The 20,719-nt window shown below is 43.2% G+C and overlaps 1 protein-coding gene across 1 annotated transcript in view; it reads right to left on the bottom strand.

The window, feature by feature from the left end:
• The window catches only part of armh3 (armadillo like helical domain containing 3), a 191,367-nt gene that overhangs the window by 122,285 nt on the left and 48,363 nt on the right, over positions 1-20,719 (bottom strand). Inside the window, exons 11-16 of the mRNA XM_059947083.1 lie at positions 20,102-20,162; positions 17,792-17,838; positions 10,236-10,311; positions 8,950-9,046; positions 7,630-7,731; positions 1,086-1,144 (exon numbers count right to left, since the gene is read on the bottom strand). Of these exons, the coding sequence (XP_059803066.1) occupies positions 1,086-1,144; positions 7,630-7,731; positions 8,950-9,046; positions 10,236-10,311; positions 17,792-17,838; positions 20,102-20,162 (442 nt within the window). The remainder of the gene's footprint in view (positions 1-1,085; positions 1,145-7,629; positions 7,732-8,949; positions 9,047-10,235; positions 10,312-17,791; positions 17,839-20,101; positions 20,163-20,719) is intronic.

Raw genomic sequence — 20,719 nt, 5'->3', positions numbered from 1 at the left:
CCAGAAGGGCACTCGACATTGGCTCCCTACTCCCTTTCCCACACCTGACAGGCACCAGGTGCCTGCCTCCTGCAGATCAGAGCGACTACCTCCCTGTAGCGCCTGTCTATCGCCCCCTCATTTTCCTGTTTGAGCCAAAGGTCATCGAGGTGCAGCTTCAGTTCCATAACACTATCTCTAAAGAGTTGCAGCACAAAGCACTTCATGCAGATGTAGTTACCATGGAGACTGGAGGCCTCCCGGAGTTCCCACATCTCACACAAAGAACATATCACCACCTCTGGACCTTCTCTCAGGACACTACCTACGTACTAACAGAGAAAAAACTTACTTAGAATGTCAACCTGTTCTCAACTAAGCCTGCTGAGACAAACTGGCCCACTCTAACACTGTCACACTCCCACAATGACCGCTCGGCCTACACCTTTCTTTTGATTGGCCCTGCACTGTTTCCCATCCACCGAAGGACCAAAAATCACTCAAGCTCTTTTTAAACATCACGGTGTCTCACCAACAAATGGCCTCACATGCTGACTGCAGCATGCCAAAAGTGGAATGAAGGGGAGATGATGGTGAATACAGGGAAATAAGGGACTGATGGGCTGAATTGCCTCCTGTCCTCTACAGATAGGAATACAGTAATGTGTCACCACAGCAGTGTCAATACTGTGACATTTTTGAACAGCTAGGATGACACCCTAAAGTAATGTGTGCTGAAACAGCTCTAGGTTGTTGCATCTACATTGTGTTGCTCTAGACCCAGGAGTGTGTGATGGGACAGTGTAGAGGGAGCTTCACTCTGTATCTAACCTGTGCTGTCCCTGTCCTGGGAGTGTGTGACGGGACAGTGTAGAGGGAGCTTCACTCTGTATCTAATCCATGCTGTCCCTGTCCTGGGATTGTGTGACGGGACTGTGTAGAGGGAGCTTCACCCTGTATCTAACCCGTGCTGTCCCTGTCCTGGGAGTGTGTGATGAGAGTGCATAAGGAGAATATTATGTCAGTTATGCACAATGGGACCGCTGCAAGTCGCTCAGGATGCTGCAGGAAGTCTGTGAATGCAGTTGTTCATTTGTTACACTCACCTCTGCTATACAGGTGAGTATGATCAGGCAGAGTTTGGCACTGTTCAACCGATGCTCATCTGAAACAAGAATGCATTCATAAATTTGAGAGGGAAATAGAGAACATGTGCTGATTGTAAATAAGACAATGCAGTGCACTTGTGTAGCGGAAAAGAGAATAGGTCCATAGAATGCATCCAGGACTAATTACTTCCAAAGTTGGATCACTTCTGTAACGTAAGAAATGGTGCAGCAGTCAATCTACACAGCAGACGCCCAGAAACAGTAATGTGATCGTTACCCGATTTTGGTGATGTTCCTTAGCTGACGGAGGAGCTCAGCATCAATGCATTGGTTTACCAGTGAGCAATCTTTGCGCCTTTGTTTAACGCCCCACTCACATGTCAGCTGCACTCCCTCAGTACAGAGCTCAGATTCATGCTACTAACTGCTTTATTATTCTCTCATTTACTGAGATACAGTGAAAAGCCTCCTTTTACATGTAACCTACACATGTACATAGATATAGAGAGCTTAGTGACACGGTATCATAACAAATTTTCCCTCAACGTTAACAAAAGAGCTGGTGTTGACTTAAGGAAGTGGGTGGGGTCTTTGCTTTCAAAGATTCATGTGAAGGGGGCAATTCACATGCTACTGTCTACATCAGCAATGTTGAGGTTGAGTGCTTGACTATAAGAAACTTCTTATAGTCAAGATCTCCAGTATCTCTACATCATCACGATGTTAAAGAAATTTGCATGTCCCCATCGACCCTTACCAATTTTTATCAATGCTCCAAAGGAAGCATGCCATCTGAATGCATAGCAGCTTGCTATGGCGCTTGACTATAAGCAACTGCTTGGACACAGCCCAGCACATCATCAAAAGCAGCCCCCACTCCCCATCGACTTTGTCCGTACTTCCTGCTACCTCAGTGAAGCAGCCAACATAATTAATATTCTCTCCTCTAGATGGTAGAAGACACAAAACCTGAAAGCAGGTACCACCAGGCTGAAGGGCAACTTCTATACCATTGTTCTCAGACACTTGAAAGATGGACTCTTAACCTCATGATCTACTTTATTATCTTCAACTTTATAATTTACCCACACTGCACTTTCACCATAGGTTTTACACTTGATTCTACATTATTCTTCCATCTCATTTTGCATACCCTCTAGACAGAGATAGCTTAGATATATGGTGTCATGATGACGACTTTTCTCTCAATTATCAATGAAACACAAATGACTTCAGCAAGGGGGTGGTGCAGATGCTCCTGCCTACATCAATGGTGTTGAGGTTAAGAGGTTCAAGATTCTAGAAGTGAACATCACCTATAACCTGTGCTGGTCCAACAGATGCCACAGCCAAGAAGACTCACCAAATTCTCTACTTCCGCACGAGGCTGAAGTTATTCGGCATAACTCCATCGACGCTTACCAATTTTTATCCGTGCACCACGGAAAGCATTCTATCTGGAAGGAAGTCGGCTTGGTATGGAAACTGCTCTGCTCATGACTGCAGAGAGTGGTGGATGCAGATCAACGCACGGAAACCAGCCTCCCCTCCTTGGGCTGTGTTTGCACTTCCTGCTGCCTCAGGAAAGCAGCCAGCATAAGCAAAGACCCCACCCACCCCATTCTCTCTTGTCACCTCTTCTAGCGGGAAGAGGAGCCAAAAGCATGTACCACCAGGATCAAGGGCAGCTTCTATCTCACTAGCAGATTTCTGATTAGACCTCTTGAATAATAAGGTTGACTCATGGCCTTATAATCTACCTTGTTATGATCTTACACCATTGTTTATCTACAATGCACTTTTTAGCTAGCTTTCACACTTTATTCTGTAGTGTTATCATTGTTTTACCATGGGTTACCTCAACGAATTGCATAATGATTTAATCGGTATGAACAAGTTTTTCCATTGTATCTTGGTACATGAGACAATAATAAACCAATTCCAATACATTAACGCACCAAAATCTGAAGGAACTCAGTGCACGAGGCAGTCTATGAAGGGAAATGTACAGTCAATGTTTCGGGTTGAGACCCTTATCTGAACCCATCTGACTCGTCATCCAGACTCTGGCATCTGTAATCCTCTGAGTCTCCATAAGTACATCCAGATAGCTTCAGCGGAAGAGTAGAGTCCAGAATGTAGTGTTATGGTTATAGAGAAAGTGCAGTGTAGGTAGATGTGCTGAAATGAAAATTGTATCAAATGGACGTTGTAACAGACTGCAAGGAGAGTTGGTTGGAAGCAGTACCTTAGCATGAGAGCTGTAGATTCAAAGCGTTATACAGGGGATAGGTAGAAAACGGATTAAAAGCAATGTTAGACCTAGAGCAAAGGAATTAATACTTATAGAGGAGTTAGCATCTAATGGAATACATCATGAAACAAACAAAATCCACGGTAGCTGCATACAAGAAGAGCGATTACTACAGTCCCAGATTAGTCACTGCTAGCTGCAGATAATGGGTCGAGTCTATGGGCTCAAAGTAGCATTTACAATTCATGTCATTTGAGAGAGCACTGCACAAAAACTGGCTGCATTCCAGCAGGACAAAAGCATAAAAGCACAATTATAAGGCGAGGCTGAGCCACCAGCACACATCCGTTATTGTCCTTTACAGCAGTTAGGAGGATAAGGCACTTCTACTTGTTCAGCCTCTTGCCCTTTCACAACACTGTAAACGCATACATTGCTCACTGGGAGATAATAACCAAGCTCATTTATACTTGAGAGGAAACTGGCAATGGCAAAATGTTAAGCCTACAGACTGTTGCAGTGCAGGAGGACATTGAAATTATTTCAATAACATAGCTTAAAGGGAGAATTAAATAAACACCAGCAATGAACTATCACTTGGGAGTGGGGGAGGATGGAGATGGCTTAGTGGACCTTTAGTATCAACTCAATGAGCCAAGTGGCCTCCCTTTTGTCCTGATGAAGGGTTTCAGCCTGAAACATTGACTGTTTATTCCTCTCCATTAGATGCTGCCTGACCTTTTGAGTTTCAGCATTTTGTGTGTGTTGGTCTAGATTTCTAGTATCTGCAGAATCTCTGGTGTCTCCCCCATGCACAGATTGCTCAATGCAGACCAACAACCAGGCTTCCCAATATACAACATCGCCAATATAAATATTTGAAGTAAAGCACATTACAGATTGGGACGCTACGGTTAGCACAACATCTTACATCACTGGCTACAAGATCAGCGTTCGATTTCTGCTGCTATCTTTAAGGAGTTTGCACGTTTCTTCCTGTGATGACACGTGTTTCCTCTGGGTGCTCTGGTTTCCTCCCACATTCCAAAGACGTATGGGGTCAGGGTTAATGAGTTGTGGGTGTGCTATGTTAGTGCCAGAAGTATGGCAGCATCAACAGGCTGTCCCCAGTACAACCCCTGATTTGACACAAACGATGCATTTCACTGATTTTTCGATGTGTATGTGACAAATAACGTTAATCTTTATCTTCATAGATTGTGAAAGGGAAAAAGGGTCAATGTACAACTTAGCCAACGATTCAGAGTACCTTCAAATTGAGAAATTTGAGACATAAACGGGGCAATACAAGGTCTAAAAATACAAAATGCTGGCAGAACTCAGCAGGCCAGACAGCATCTATGGGAGGAGGTAGTGACGACGTTTTGGGCTGAATCTCTTCATTTCGGCCCGAAACGGCGTTAATACCTCCTCCCATAGATGCTGTCTGGCCTGCTGAGTTCTGCCAGCATTTTGTGTTTTTATTTATTTCCAGCACCTGCAGATTCACTCGTGTTGCGATACAAGGTCTAACATGATGGGTTTATTGCGGGTTCATCGAGACACATGTTGGTGCAGTAACCAAGGGAACTTTCAAATATTCAAAGTGCATTTATTATCAAAGTATGTATACAGCAGACAACCCTGAGATTCATCTTCCCACAGACGGCTACAAAACAGAGAAACACCATGGAACCCGCTCAAAGAACCAACACGTAAAATAAAGAACAAATCGTGCAAGTGGCAAAAACAACAAACGAATATCACAGAATACAAAACACTAAACCACAGACATTGAAACAGTCTAGGAATGTTCAATTTAGCTCAGTTCAGACCAACTTAGTTCAGTTCAGTTTTAGGACTTGGTCCGGGACAGGCTAGCAACCCATCAGCTAATGCCCATCCCTTTCACATAGAACACTACAGCACAGTACAGGCCCTTCGGCTCACGATTTTGTACTGATGTTATTATACCCTACTACAAAATCAATCTAACCCTGCCCTCAGACATCTTTCTATCATCCAAGTGTCTAACAGTTCCCTAAATGTTTCTAATGTTGCTGCTTGTACCACCATCCCGGCAGAGCATTCCACACAATCACCACTCAGTGTAAAAAATATACCTCTGACACACCCCCTACGTTTTTCTCAAATCACCCTAAAATGATCAAAGTCAAAGTAAATTTGTTATCAATGGTGCTACAAAGTTTGTGAACCCTTTAGAATTTTCTCTGTTTATGCATAAATATGTCCTAAAGTATGATCAGATCTTCATGCGTCCTAAAACTAGAATCCAATTAAATAAATAACTCAAAAATATTATACTTGTTCATTTATTTATTGAGAAAAATTATCCGATATTACATGTATTTGATGGAAAAAGTACGTGAACCTTTGCTTTCAGTAACTGGTGTGACCCCCTTGTACAGCAATAACTTCAACCAAATGTTCCCGATAACTGTTGATCAGTCCTACACATCGGCTTGGGGGAATTTTACACCATTCCTCCTTAAAAAACTGCTTCAACTCTGGGATGTTGGGGGGCTTCCTTGAATGAACTGCTTGCTTTAGATCCTTCCACAACATTTCTATAGGATTAAGGTCACAACTTTAACTCGGCCATTCCAAAACGTCAAATTTCTTCTGCTTTAGCCATTCTCTGGTAGACTGACTTGTGTGTTCAGGGTCGTTGTCTTGCTGCATGACCCATTTTCTCTTAAGCTTCAGCTCATGGATGGATACCCTGACATTTTCCTGTGGGATTTGCTGGTACAATTCAGAATTCAAAGTTCCATCAATGATGGCAAGCCATCCTGGTCCCAAGGCAGCAAAACAGGTCCAAACCACGACACTGCCATCACCATGTTCACAGACGGGATGGGGTTCTTATGCTGGAATGCAGTGTTCGTGTTTGCCAGACACAATGCTTCTCATTTAAGCCTGTAAGTTCTATTTTGGACTCATCTGTCCACAGAACATTCTTCCAATAGTGTCCTGGCTTATCCACGTGGTCTTAAGCAAACTTTAAAAGGACAGCAATGTTCTTCTTGGAGAGTAGGGGCTTTCTCCTTGCAACCTTGCTATGCACACCATTGTTGATCAGTGTTTGCCTGACGGTAGACTCATGAACACTGACATTAGCTGGTGCAAGAGAGGCCTGTAGCTCCCTGGGGTTCTTTTGTAACCTCCTGGAATATTACACGCCTTGGAGTGATTTTTGTTGGCCGACCACACTTAGGGAGAGTAACAACTGTGTTGAATTTCCTCCATTTGTACACCATCTGCCTGAATGTGGATTGGTGGAGCCCAAGCTCTTTAGAAATGGTTTTGTATCCTTTTCCAGCCTTGTGAGCATCAACAACTTTTTTTTTTCCCTGAGGTCTTCAGAAGTCCCCTTTGATCAAAGAATGACAGAGTTCCAAAAACCTGTGTGGTGAAGATCAGACTTCGAATAGTAAAGACCTAGGTTTGTTCCTTAAATAGGGCAGGGCCTCCCACATCACACCTGATTCTCATCCCATTGGTTGAAATATCTGACTCTAATTCCCCTTTTTAAATGAACTGATAATACTAGAGGTTCACATACATTTTCCAACAAATACATGTAAAATTGGATCATTTTTCTCAATAAATAAATGAACAAGTATGATGTTTTTGTGTTATTTAATTGGGTCCTCTTTAGCTTTAGGACGTGGGTGAAGTCCTGATCACATTTTAGGTCATATTTATACAGAAAGAGAAAGTTCTAAAGGGTTCACAAACTTTCCAGCACCAATGTATATGTCACCATATACAACCCAAACATTTATTTTCTTGCGGGCATTCATAGTAACCATGAGGAAACACAATGGAATCAATGAAAAACCAGACACAACAAAGACAGCCAAATAATCAAAATACAAAAGACAACAAACTGCAAGTACAAAAAGAGAGAGAATATATTAAATAAATAAGCAATAAATATCCACCTTATATTAGCCACTTCTGCCCTGGGGTAAAGGTCTCTAACTCTATTTAGACCTCTTATCATCTGATACCCCTCTATCAAGTCACTTCTCATCCTCCTTCACTTAGAAATGAAAAGTCCCAACTCCTTCAACCTACCCTCATCAATTGTTAACCAAATGATCTTCCCAGAACAGGAAAACCAAGGAAAACCAGTCTCCTACTTGGACTGAGTTGCTTCTGCCATGGACACATCTCCCCTCTCTGCCGACCTCCTCTCCCTTCCTGCATGACACAACACTTAACTGCTGGCTGCAACAAAAAGGACATTTTTTTCCTTACCTTTTGTATCCTGCATGACTATGGAGCAATACTTGAGGAAGGTAATCAACAAGTTACTGGTGTGAAGATTTGCATCCAGTGGAAGCTCTGTGGTATTTATCACTATAGTGGAAAAAGAAAGCAAGAATGTAACACTCTTATTAGTCCCTAATCTGTACCAAAAAAGGTGAAAGGTGAATTATTTAGGGGGAACAATCAGACAAAAGTACGAGTGTGCAATGAGCTGCCAGTGAAAGTTGTGAATGCAGGTTTGATGGCAAAATTGAAAGCTTGGATAGGTACCTGGATGGGAGGGTTATAGAAGGCTATGGTCCAGGTGTGGGTCGACATTACCAGGCAGAATAGCAATTCAGCATGTTTCAGATGGGCTGAAAGGTCTGTTTCTGTGCTGTAGTACTCTAGGAGTCTAAGTAACATGAACAATGTTGCCTTACTCTTCCAAGTTTCTTATACGCTAAACTCTTGAACTCTCAATCTACATCATTGTGGTCTTTGCACTTTATTTCTCTACACTTCCTCTGTAACTAATACCATCTTCCACATTCTGCTTTCCTGTGTACTACCTCAGTGTATTGATACATACAGTGATCTGTCTAGAAGGCACTCAAACGAAAGCTTTCCACTGCATCTTGGTACACAAGGCAATAAAAATCAATTACAGTCTGCCAAACATTGACAGAGTGAGTGGAAGAGGTCTCCTTTCCTCTGTGCTCATACAGAAGCTGACAGCTCTGCTGCGTGGCTGCCCACTGCCACCTTTGTGAAAGAGCTGTCGAATTACTCCCAGTACCTTCCTTCTCTCAACCCAGAGAAGACCAAGTATTTATCCATTTCCTTTCTGATTGTTCAAATTAATTGGTTCTACCCATTACTTCAGGGAGAACATTCTTGTAGAAATTATCTATTTGAGTTAGAGTGTTTCCTTATCTCTCCTCTTGTATTGTTGTCAATGATTTTTAATTAGCTTTCACCGGCTTCCAAATATCTTCAGACAAAGGATTTTGTTTCAGCATTCTCTCTGCACTCAACTAGCCAGGCTTTGGTTAAAGGTGAGTGAGGGAATGCTGGGGTTTTGCTATAGTTCTCTTCGTAGGAGAGATGTCGAGACCAATCCTTGACGGTGTCGAGTCAGCCCGTACAGACTACCAAGCCAACAGCAGCACAGAGTCTAGTGCTGAAATATTCAGAGAACCCATACAAAGAACCACCAATGCAGTAAATCAGCAGAAAGATTGGACCCCATGGGAGCCCAGGCAGAAATTAACAACTCCAGGAGAAGACAAGTGGGAATTGGTGGAAATTAATTTTAGGAAAACGTACCATCTGACGAAGGAGGCGTGGTTCCCAAGGGTGTGGTGGGAGTTGTCGGCAGTACAGGCGTTGTTGGAATACTAACTAGCCCCATCTCCGGGTGACTCTGAGTTTGACAGAAAGAATATTTGCATTTAGAGACTCCACTGTGACAATTTCTAATTTTAAATATTGATTATTTCCAAACACGGAGAGAAGGATATCTCAGCTCTTGCTAATTAACCATCACAACCCATACATTTGCTGTGTCCTTCACTGTCCCTGCCCAAGCTCCATTAGTACTCATCAGTCACCTTGATCGACACTTGCACTGAGGTACTAACATCATCAGGACTTCACACCTGAGGCATGGACCCAAAACTGCGACAAGAAGTGAGCAGAGCTGAGCACTGAGATCATCAGTTGGGGACTCCTCGACCCTATCTATCTGTTTAGTGGTTGCACAATCTGTCTTTTTAGCACTTTGGTTATTTGTCAATCTTTGTTTATGCATAGTTTTACATAATTCTATTGCATTTCTTTATTTCGCTATAAATCCTTGCCAAAAAAGAAGAATCTCAAAGAAGCTTGTGGTGACATGTATGTGCTTTGATTATAAATTTACTCTGACTTTGAGCTGACCCAGGAACACGGGACTCCTTCTCAGAAATCTTTCAAAATCTTTTTAAACTGCCTTCTGATGAGTCATAAACGCAAGATAAAACATCTTCATCTAAGCTCCAAGGGTACAAGATTATGCATCATGATCAGGAAAATGGACTCAGATGAGTCAATTTCCCATTTCTTAGTCACGGGATACTGGAATCTATTAAAGGGCATTTGTTGGCCAAGGTCAGTGGGCTGTTTGAGTCAGTCGCTGGACATGCACTGAAAACCACATCATTGAACACAGAACTATACAGTACAGTCCAAGCCCTTTGGCCCAAAATACTGTGCTAATCTATTAACCTACTCTAAGATCAATCTTCACCTTCTCTCCCATGTAGCCCTCTATTTTTCTTTCACCTGAGTGTCCATCTAACGGTCTCTTAAATGTCCCTAATGTTTCTGCCTCTACCATCATCCCTAGCAGAGCACTCCACGCACCCACAGTTGTCTGTATAATAAAAAACTTCTCTGACATCTCCTCCACACTTTCCTCCAATCACCATAAAATCATGCCCCCTCATTAGCCATTGCCCTTCATCCTCCTTCATTGCAAAGAGAAAAGCCAAAGCTCGCACAGCCTGCCCTCACACTTCAGGAGTCAGTCCTGCACAACCAGGAAGGACTGATGGGGTAGATGCAGAGCTCACCTGTGCTAATACTGTGATGAAGTTTCTGTTTAAATGGACGGCTTCGTATAGTGCCAGCAGGATCGCCTCGTTAGTCCTAGGTCAGAACAAGCACACAAATAACCAACAATCACAGAGAGCGACTCAAGTTTCAAAAATGGCAGCATCTATAATAAAGCAAGACACCCCAGGGGAACATGAGAATGATAGCAAAAAATCTGGCAGCAACCCACAAAAGGAGATATTAGAACTGGTGAAAGAAACTTTATCAGTTAGGTGGGAATGAAAGAATATCTTAGAAGAGGAGAGGGAGGTGAGGTATCAAGTTTTGGCATTTTCAGACCAAATATCCATTTGTTTCTTAATGCAAAACTTGATCTGCAATCATCAGGCTCAAACTTCTTTGACCAGTTTTCTTCTTCAAAAGATCCTGCTTCCTCACAGAACTGCCTAGATATCTCTCACTGAGTCAGTGTAGGCAGATTGACTGGCCAGATTCCTGGAATCTTGCTCTGCATCAAAACGGCAATCCTCGTACATCTACATGAGCCTTGCCTGAGTCTTCTGATGCAACTATTAACCTGAAACTAACCTTATACTTTCCTTCCAATGATTTATGAACATGTTGGAGGTTACAAGTCCTTCAGGGAATCCATTAACCAACCCTGTCCAAAGCTAAATCATCAACCACAGTCTTATTATTCTGTAGATGTTAACTCATTTAAAGTATTTAATATTCCTCTTCCAATTGCTCTTTAGCCACAAGGCTCCTGTGAATGACCTTAACAATTCCAGTAATTCTTTGGTTAAATTGCTGAACATTTTACTAAGGGATGAGAGAACATTGCCTGAGGTCCCAAAGCATTAGAAATTATCCCAGAGAAGGTAAGAGTATTACTTAGTCTTTCTCCTTAATGTACCCCAGTTATGGACCTCTTGAAACCAAAGTGTGTATAGTTACTTGTATGTTAACTCTTTCTTTTAATATTGATCTAATTCTTATTCAGTACACTGGCTGGCTCAGGGCAATTCTCTCCATTCAAGCTACATTGAGCTATTGAAGAGACAGCTTTCTGACCGGCTGCATCACAGCCTGGTATAGAGCCTCCATAGCACAGGATTACAAGAGGCTGCAGAGGGTTGTAGACTTAGCCAGCTCCATCGTGGGCACAACCCCCACCGCCACTGAGGACATCTTTAAGAGGCAGTTCCTTAAGAAGGCAGCACCCATCACTATGGACCATGCCCTCTTCTCATTACCCCCATCAGGGAGAGGTACCAGAATCTGCAGACCCACTGGCAACGATTCAGGAACAGTTTCTTCCCCTACCATCATTTTGTGAGTTTACACTGTACTGCTGCTGCAATAAAACAAATTTCACATCATATAAAACAGTGAAATAAACCAAATAATTAAGTCCTGATGAAGGGTTCTCAGCCTGAAACGATGACTGCTTATTCCTCCTCCACAGATGCTGTCTGACCTGCTGAGTTCCTGCAGCATTTTGTGTACTGCTCATAATAAACCCAATTCTGATCCAAAGGGAGAGGTAATCTTTACTTGGGTACATTCTGACGTTTTTTTGACTGCACTAGAAACATTTTGTGCTCTGAAGCTTGCTCATCTCACTGTCACCTTTCTGACCAATACCTATACCATACCATAAGATATAGGAGCAGAATTAGGCCATTTGGCCCATCAAGGCTGCTGCTCCATTTCATTGTGACTGATCCATTTTCCCTCTCAGCCCCAATCTCCCTGCCTTCTCTCCATATCCCTTCATTACCTGAACAATCAAGAATCTATCAACCTCTGCCTTAAATATACATAAAGACTTGGCCCCCACAGCTACTTTGGCAATGAATTCCACAGATTCACCACTCTCCGGCTAAAGAAATCCTTCCATTCTAAAGGATGCCCCTCTATTCTCTATTCTGAGGCTGTGTCCTCTGGTCTTAGACTCTCCCACCATAGGAAACATCCTCTCCACAGCCACTCTATCAAGGCCTTTCACCATTCAAAAGGTTTCAATAAGGTCACCCCTCATTCTTCTGAATTTTAGGGAGTATAGGCTCAGAGATATCAGACACACCTCATATGTCAAGCCATTCGACCCTGGAAATATTTTCTTGAACTTCTTTGAACCCTCTCCAATTTCAGCACGTCTCTTCCTTCACAAGGGACCCAAAACTGCTCACAATATTCTAAGTGATGCTTTATAAAGCCTCAACATTACACCCTTGTTTTTATATTCTAGTCCTCTCAAATGAATGCTAACATCGCATTTTCCTTCCTCACCACCTCAACCTGCAAGTTAACCTCGGGGAATTCTACATAAGAACTGCCAAGTCCCTGTGCACTTCAGATTCTTGAATTTTCTCTCCATTAAAATATGCATCACACCCACCTCCCTTCCTCCTTTACCGTGAAAAGAAACTCTGCTGCCAACCTTCACATTCAGACTGTGAGATTTCCCCAGAGTCCCAGTCTTGGCCAACTGAACCATGAAGCCACAGATTGGTATCACGGCAGATTCATTTCATGGCTGTTCAAGCCGCGAACTTCTTGCTAAATCGCACAATATTGTTTTCACTGGGTCAAAATTAAAAATACCAAAGGTAGCGCCATCTCATGCTTGAATTAGCAGATCAGTTCAACTCCCATTCTGTACACTTGAACATGTAGATTCCAAGTTTCCTGGGATGACTTGTCACTTGCCACTTCATTAGCCACCAGGTATTTAAATCAGAGGTTGATAAAATCGTAATTAGCAATGTTGTCAAAGGTTAAGAGAAGAAAGCCGAAGAATAGGGCTAAAAAGGATCGATTGGTGAAGGCCACTCATTGGGCTGAATGGCCTAATTCTCCTCCTATGATTTATGGTCTTTCTGCTTGGCTGAGTCCAGAGATCCAATGTTTGGTGGACCCCTTTCAAGGCTCATGGCCATCCCCAAGGCCACTTACTGAAATGATTGGGCAGTTGCACAAGTCACTAGAGATAGTGAAATCTGGATGAAAATAAAACTGTTGGGGGAACTCAGTGGGTCACACAGCATCTGTGGAGATCATTGTTTTGGGTTGAGCCACTGCACCTGGACTGAAAGATAGGCAATAAAATACAATAAGATAAGGGAGTAGAATTCGTCCATTTGGCTCATTGAGTCTGCTCCATCATTTAATTATGACTGAGTTATTTTCCCTCTCAACCCCATTCTCCTCCCTTCTCCCCGCAAACTTTGACATCCTTACGAATCAAGAACTTATCAACCTCCAATTTAAATATACCTAATAATTTGGCCTCCACAGCTATCGGTAGCAATGAATTCTACAGAGCCACCACTCACTGGCTACAGGGTGAGCAACCAGTTTAAAGAGGTGATGGAAAGGGGCAAAGCAAGCTTCAACACACATCGGGTGGATCCAGGTGAGGAGGTGTAACAGGCAGGTGAGAAACATGACAGAGGCTGGGAGACTTTGTCACCAAAGCTGCTCGCAAATTTCTACAGCTGTATCGTGGAGAGTATTCTAACTGGTTGCATCAGTCGGGTATGCAGGGGCCACTGCACAGGATCAGAAAAATAAACATTGTAGAAAGTTCTAAACTAGCAGCCAGCTCTATCTTGGCACTTGCCTCCCCAGCATAGAGGGCATCCTCAAAAAACAGTGCCTCAAGGTGGCATCCATTATTAAGGACCCCCATCACCCAGGGTATGTCCTTTTCTCATTGCTACTCATTTTATTTAATTTATACATATGCTTATTGTAATTTATAGTTTTCATTATGTATTGCAATGTACTCTTGCAAAACAACAAATTTCATGACAGAAGCCAGTGATATTAAACCTGTTTCTGATCGGAGGAGGTGAACAACGACTGAGTCTGACAGAAGAGGAAGGTCAACATAGAACCAAATGAGGGCGAGTCACAATAGTGGTTTGAATGTCTGAATTCTTCTTTGGAATGAGAGTCGTTTGTTTGCCTTCTGGGTTGCTCTGAAAATAACTGCAGGAAATGAATTATTCCACAGCAACCTGCATCTACTTTAGTGCCACAGGGATACTGGCGAGGGTGAAACGCAAGGGACAAGTACACAATGAACTACTATAAAAACTTTTGTCAAGTTTGTGGTGGACAAAGACTATGCTGGAAACTATACATCACAGAAACTCACCACACTCACACCATCTCCCTCGGTTTCCCCACTCTCACACATTCTCCCCTCTGATGCGTCAATGAGCCTCCAATCCTCCATGTGGCAAGTTAAAGCAATACCGCCAAGCATCCACATTAACAGTTTAAAGCAACGAACCTGAATCAGTAGGGCTGAGAGTGTCACCTCTGAGTGCTGGCTAACATCAAAATTACAGGGCAGCGCAGAAACCATTGTTACAGCACCCTTTATTATTTCTGAAGGCTAAAGTATTAATGCAGCTCTCTGTGTGCATAAAAATGTGGTGAAAGGGAGCTGGATAGGAAATAGATTTCAGATCTCAGCCAGGATGCCAACTCTGTCTGGATGCAAAACGGCTTTGTATGGCAACTGCTTTGCCCATGACTGCACAAAACTATGGAGTTGTGGATGCAGCTCCGCACTTCAGGAAAACCAGCCTCCCCTCTGTGGACTTTATTTATACTTCTCACAGTCTCACTACAGCAGCCAACATAATGAAAGACCCCACCCTACCTGGGCCGGTGATTTCAGACATCATCAGGCCTGACAGCACGCAGCCCCAGGTTCAAGGACAGCTTGTGTCCTGATTTTACCTAACTCTTGAACAGACCTCTTGGCCAGACTCTCTACCTTGTTATAATTTTGTCCACCTCCACTGCACTCTCTCTGTAGCTGTTGCACTCTATTCTGTACCGTTATTGTTTTATCTTGTTCTACCTCAATGCACTGTGTAATGATTTCATTTGTATGAACAATATGCAAGACAAGCTTTTTGCTGCATCTTGGTACATGATGATAATAAACAAAGGGTGCCATGGTAGTGTAGTGGTTAGCACAACACTTTACAGTACAGGCGACCCGGGTTCAATTCCCACCACTGCCTGTAAGTTTGCACGTTCTCCCCATGGCAGCATGGGTTTCCTCTGGGTGCTCTGGTTTCCTCCCAAAGTCCAAAGACATACCTGATCATTGGTAGGTTACCTGATCATTGTAAATTGTCCCTTGATCAGGCTAGGATTAAATTGGGGGGACTGCTGGGTGGTATGGTTCGAAGTATGCCTCAATTCAAAAAAATATATTTCTGCAGAACTGTCCAGTAGACGCAAACAGAAATAGCAATCAGAAAGCCCCAGTTAACATAAAAAACATATGCTAAGAGACGCAAGATCAACTGCTGTAAAAATCACAGGTGGCATTGCACAGACGTCAGACAGACATCAGCAGACTCGATTTCAGGTCCATATAAAGATGGAGCCTCACTGTAAGAACCCCAACTCCTGTCAAAGAGGGAGAACTGCACCCCTGCCGTCATCCATTTAAAACAACTGGGGTTAAGTGGACGTCCCTGATTACGTTCATTTAGGAGTTTTCTATTGTTGTCAGGAGCTATGAAAGGCTGCCGAGTTCAGTCTTGTAAAAGAGTTGCATCAGCAAAGTGGTCTGCACTGACTCAGGCTAACTGTGTTGTCATAACTCATGTTAATTGAACTCCCCCACACTGCTAATTGAAGCATGTCCTGTGGGTCAGTGACTCCTCCAGCAATCAACATTTACCCTCTATTTAAAGGGAAGAAAGATTAGCTTTACTTGTCAACATGTACATCAAAACAGTGAAAAGCATCACCTGCATCAACGACCAACGCAGTCCAAGGATGTACACGCCACACTTCCGGCGCCAACATAACATGCCCACAACTTACTAATACTATCCTGCACATCCTTGGACCATGGGAGGAAACTGCAGCACCCAGAGGAAACCAACACGGACACAGGAGAACCTACAAATTCCTTAAAGATAGCAGTAGAAACAGAACTCCATTTGGTGATTGCTGGCGCTGCAAAGCAATTGCAGTATCTGCTATGGAAAGGTGTCACCCTCTACTTAACTTAACCTCTCCTTTCCACCCCACCATTGTTGGTGGTGAATTCTGGAGAACGGTTGAGCTTTAGAAAAATTTCCCCCGCTGCTTCTTCTCGTGCATTAGCTCAATCTGTGAGCTTCAAATGAAGAACTCAGTATAGGGATGGTTTCGATAGCTTATCCACACTGCATTCACAGCATGAAGAGTGCCAGGATGCAAAATTCTTCCAACCATGCCGTTTCTTCACTCCCCTTTCTGAAATCAGGCAGCACCTTCATCATCACATATTTATAATGTAAAGTGAAAGTGTCAGGGATACATTCCTTTTTCAACGGTGCCAGTGTCAAAGAGCAGAAAGATTATGCCACATGCATAGCACAACACTTCACAATACAGGTGACCTGGGTTCAATTCCCACCACTACTTGTAAAGAGTTTGTACGTTCTCTCCATAACCACATGGGTTCCTTCAGGTGCTCCGGTTTCCTCCCACAGTCCAAGGACGTACCAGTTGGTAGGTTAACTGGACATTGCAAATTGCTCCGTGATTAGGCTAGGGTTAAAAATTGGGGGATTGCTGGACGACGCAAATCAAAGGGCTGGAAGGGCCTATTCTGCGCTTTATCTCAATAAATAAATGTAGAGCATCAACGGAGACCGAAGAGACTGGAACAATGCACAAAATAAAAACTGGAGGGACTTTCCACCTTTTTACACTGGCGACCTCCCCACACTTCTTTAGTCACTGGGGTCTCGACCCAAAACACTGCCCGTCCTTTTCTCTTCGTAGAAACCCGCAGAGTTCCTGGAGTTTTTTGTGTGCTGCTACATATAAAGTACCTGCACTTTACATACACTACCAGCGCAGTACCCTAGCGGTTAGCATAATGCTTGACAGCACCAGCAATCTGGATTCAATTCCTGCTGACGGCTTCGGCTTCTCCCACTGTCTGTAAGGAGGTTGCACGTTCTCCCCATGATGTGTGGGTTTCCTCCGGGTGCTCCGGTTTCCTCCCACATTCCAAAGATGTTCAAGTTAGGATTAGTAAGCTGTAGGCATGATATGTTGGTGCTGGAAGCACGGAAACACTTGCAGGCTACCCCCAGCATATCCTGGACTGCGTTGGTCAGTGACACAAAAACAAAGCATTTCACTGTACGTTTGAGAAACAAAGTTCATCTTTATTTTTTTAAATCATTGTATGAAATGTGGAAAATATGCTCAAAACAGCTGAGATTTCACGATCATCTCTGGAGTGGGTTTTGAAGCCACAAGCTTCTGAGATTTGGGACAAGATGTGAAGGTGCATACTGAACTTTCAGTTCTTCCAGAAACCACAGGGGAAGAGAGTAGGAAGAATATGTTCAGGAGACTCTTAGATGGACATATGGATGAAAAAAATGGAGAACTGCCTGGGAGGGAAGAGTTAGATTAACCTTGGAGGTGGAGGTTAAAGGGTGGAGACAACATCGTGGGCCAAAGGGCCTGTACTGTTTCATGTCTATGTAAAACTGAAAATAAGGTTCAGAACTGAGTTACTTACTGGACTGAAATCTTCTCCTCTACTTCCGCTATGAACATGTTCCCCACCTGCGTGCAGAGAGAACAGCTGTTAGTTGTTACCCTGCAGTGAGTGACATGAAAAATTGGAGTGGAGAGTACCACAAACTGACAAAGGCAATGGCAGAGACATGGAGCTCCTGTGGGAATCACACTGTGAGTTAATTGAGAGAGTCTGCAGTAGGAGCCCATCAACCAGTGATAAGCAACAGTCAGAGAGAGGGGGAGTACAAAGCCTCAGTCAGCTCTAGCTTACATCTGCGCTGCACCTCCAATTGCCGAACCGCCCAAGATACTTCACAGCTGCATTATCAGACCGATGCTGATCCAGATAAGGAGACATGACTACTGTCGCTTATTGGCAAAGAATAAGAGGGAGAAAAGGATAAAAAGCAAGAGCCAGCAGCCAGTAAAGGAAATGAGAGAGAAAAAGTGAGGCACAGACATAAAATTGTAACACTGGAATTCTAAAGTTAAACAGCTGCTTTAGTGGAACAAGATGTCTCTCTAATAGGAGGAGTTTGACTCAGTACTCAACAGACACTGAAGGACTTGGTGGATCTGAACAGAGCTTTACTCTGTTCCTATTCATCATGTACTTGAATGGGGAGTGTTTGTTGGTACGGTGCAGAGGGAGCTTTACCTTTAGCGTTATTTACTCATTTTTTAAATATTTCTTATCGTAACTTAAAGAATGTCCTTATGCATTATAATGTACTGCTGCCGCAAAACAACAAATTTCACGATACATGTCAGTGATAATAAACCTGATTCTGATTCTGTACCTAGCCATAGCTGTAGCACTTAGTGGGACAGACTGAACCTTTTGTTATCCTCTCTGTTCGAAAATGGCAGGTCAGATACAGAGTAGATGGACAGCAAACCTACAAGACCAGAAGACATAGGAGCAGAATTAGGCTATTTGGCCCATCAAGTCTGTGCTATTTGATCATTATTGATCTATTCTCCCCTCTCAACTCCAACCTCCTGTCTTCTCCCCGTAATCTTTGGCACACTTACTATTTATCAATCTCTGCTTTAATTACACCTAATGACTTGGTCTGCAAAGCCATCTGTGACAATGATTCACTTTCTGTCTAAAAAAAAATCCTCCTCATTTTTGTTCTAAAGGGATATCCCACTATTCTGAGGCTATGCCCTCTGGTCCTAGACTGCCCCACTGTCAGAAACATCCTCTCCATATCCACTCTATTTAGGGCTTTCAATACACGGTAGGTTTTGATGAGATACCCCCCCTCTACCCCATTCATCTGAACACCAGTGAGTACTGGTTCATTCCTGGGGTCATTCTCTCAACCTCCTCTGGACCGTCTTCAATGCCAGCATATCCTTCCTTAGGTATGGGCAGAACACTGCTCTCAATATTCCAAACCTCTTCATACCGCAGCTTCACATCGGCCCATTCTCCAGGATCACCCACCTGCGTTCTGTAGCTGGGCTCGACACCGAGTCAGAGGTGTTCGAGTGCTGGATGACTCTGCTTATGTACGCCTCACCCTGCTCAGTGTAGAGAAAGTACTTCCTTGCCATCTGAACTTCACAACAGTGTTTGTTGACCACATGGAGCTTAGTGTAAGGTCAGCTCAACATCATGGCCCAAAGGGCCTTTACAATGCTTTTTTGTGTTTTATGTAACATTAATTTAACGCTCTGTTCTGCTGAAGTTTTTAGTGTTATCCAACTCTGCAGGTTTCTCACCCGATCAGCTGCCTTGAGAAAGCAGCCAATGTTATCAAAGACCCCTTCCACCCACCCTTATCTTCTGTCCGAAAAGGCAGAAGATACAAAAGCCTGAAAGCATGCACACCAGGTTCAGGAACAGCTTCTGTCCAACTGCTACAAGGCTATTGAACAATTCCCTAGTATGATAAGGCTGACTCTTGACCTCAATCTAACTTAAGACCGTAAGACCACAAGATATAGGAGCAGAATTAGAATTATCAGGTCTGCCCTGCCACTTCAGCATGGCTGATCCATTTCCCTCTCAGCCACAGCCTCCTGCCTTCTCCCCTTAACTCTTCATGCCCTGACCAATCAAGAACACATCAACCCCAGCCTTAAGTATACCCAAAGGCAGCCTCATTAGGTGTAATTCATTAGGTGTAATTCCACAGATTCACACTCTCTACCCCAGGAAATTCCTTGTCTCTGTTGTACTTTGTTATGCCTTCGCACCTCATTGCCTGCCTGCACTGTGCTTTCCCTGTAATTGTGACTCTCAAGGGATCGGTGTCACTGGGGGAGAGGCCGGATGGCTTATCGCAGGACTTACCATGTTGGTCAGAGCAGAGAAGAATCCCCCTTGGTTTTCCTCCTCTTTATCTTTGTACTGCCTGTGTAACGCAGGAAATAAAAACAAACATTTACAATTCTGCAAGTTGTTAAAAAGTTTCTCGTTGCAATTCAACTAATCTATCACTTCCCAGGAACTGTGCGGCACTGCCCCACTCTCAGGCTGCAGCCTGGACCTGGCATTGCAGTCCCAGTACTGGACAGTAAATATTTCTATTCTATCGCACACAGACTCGGAAATAGAGACATACAGCACAATCAATGGTCCTTCAACACACCCCATATTAAGCAACACACACAAAGTGCTGAAGGAACTCAGCAGAACTCCAGACCTGCCAAACGGTCTCAGCCCGAAAGGTCAACTTTTTTATAATATATATTTTTTATTCAATTTTTAAGATAATTACATAGAATGAATAGTATAATAGAATAATAGTATAATAACAGCCCTCCCCCCCCTCCCCTTAACCCTTCCCCATCTGAAAAAAAAAAGAACAGAGAAAAAGAAAGAAGAAAGAAAGAAAGAATGCCTGGATATCGGAAGATCCCCATATGCTCCATGGAATTCAAAATAATTTTAATATATATATTTATTTCT

This window comes from Hypanus sabinus, chromosome 22 (assembly GCF_030144855.1).
Source record: "Hypanus sabinus isolate sHypSab1 chromosome 22, sHypSab1.hap1, whole genome shotgun sequence".
Taxonomy (NCBI): Eukaryota; Metazoa; Chordata; class Chondrichthyes; order Myliobatiformes; family Dasyatidae; genus Hypanus; species Hypanus sabinus.
The sequence above is the reverse complement of the archived record's forward strand: the minus strand, read 5'-3'. Positions and strand labels throughout refer to the sequence as shown.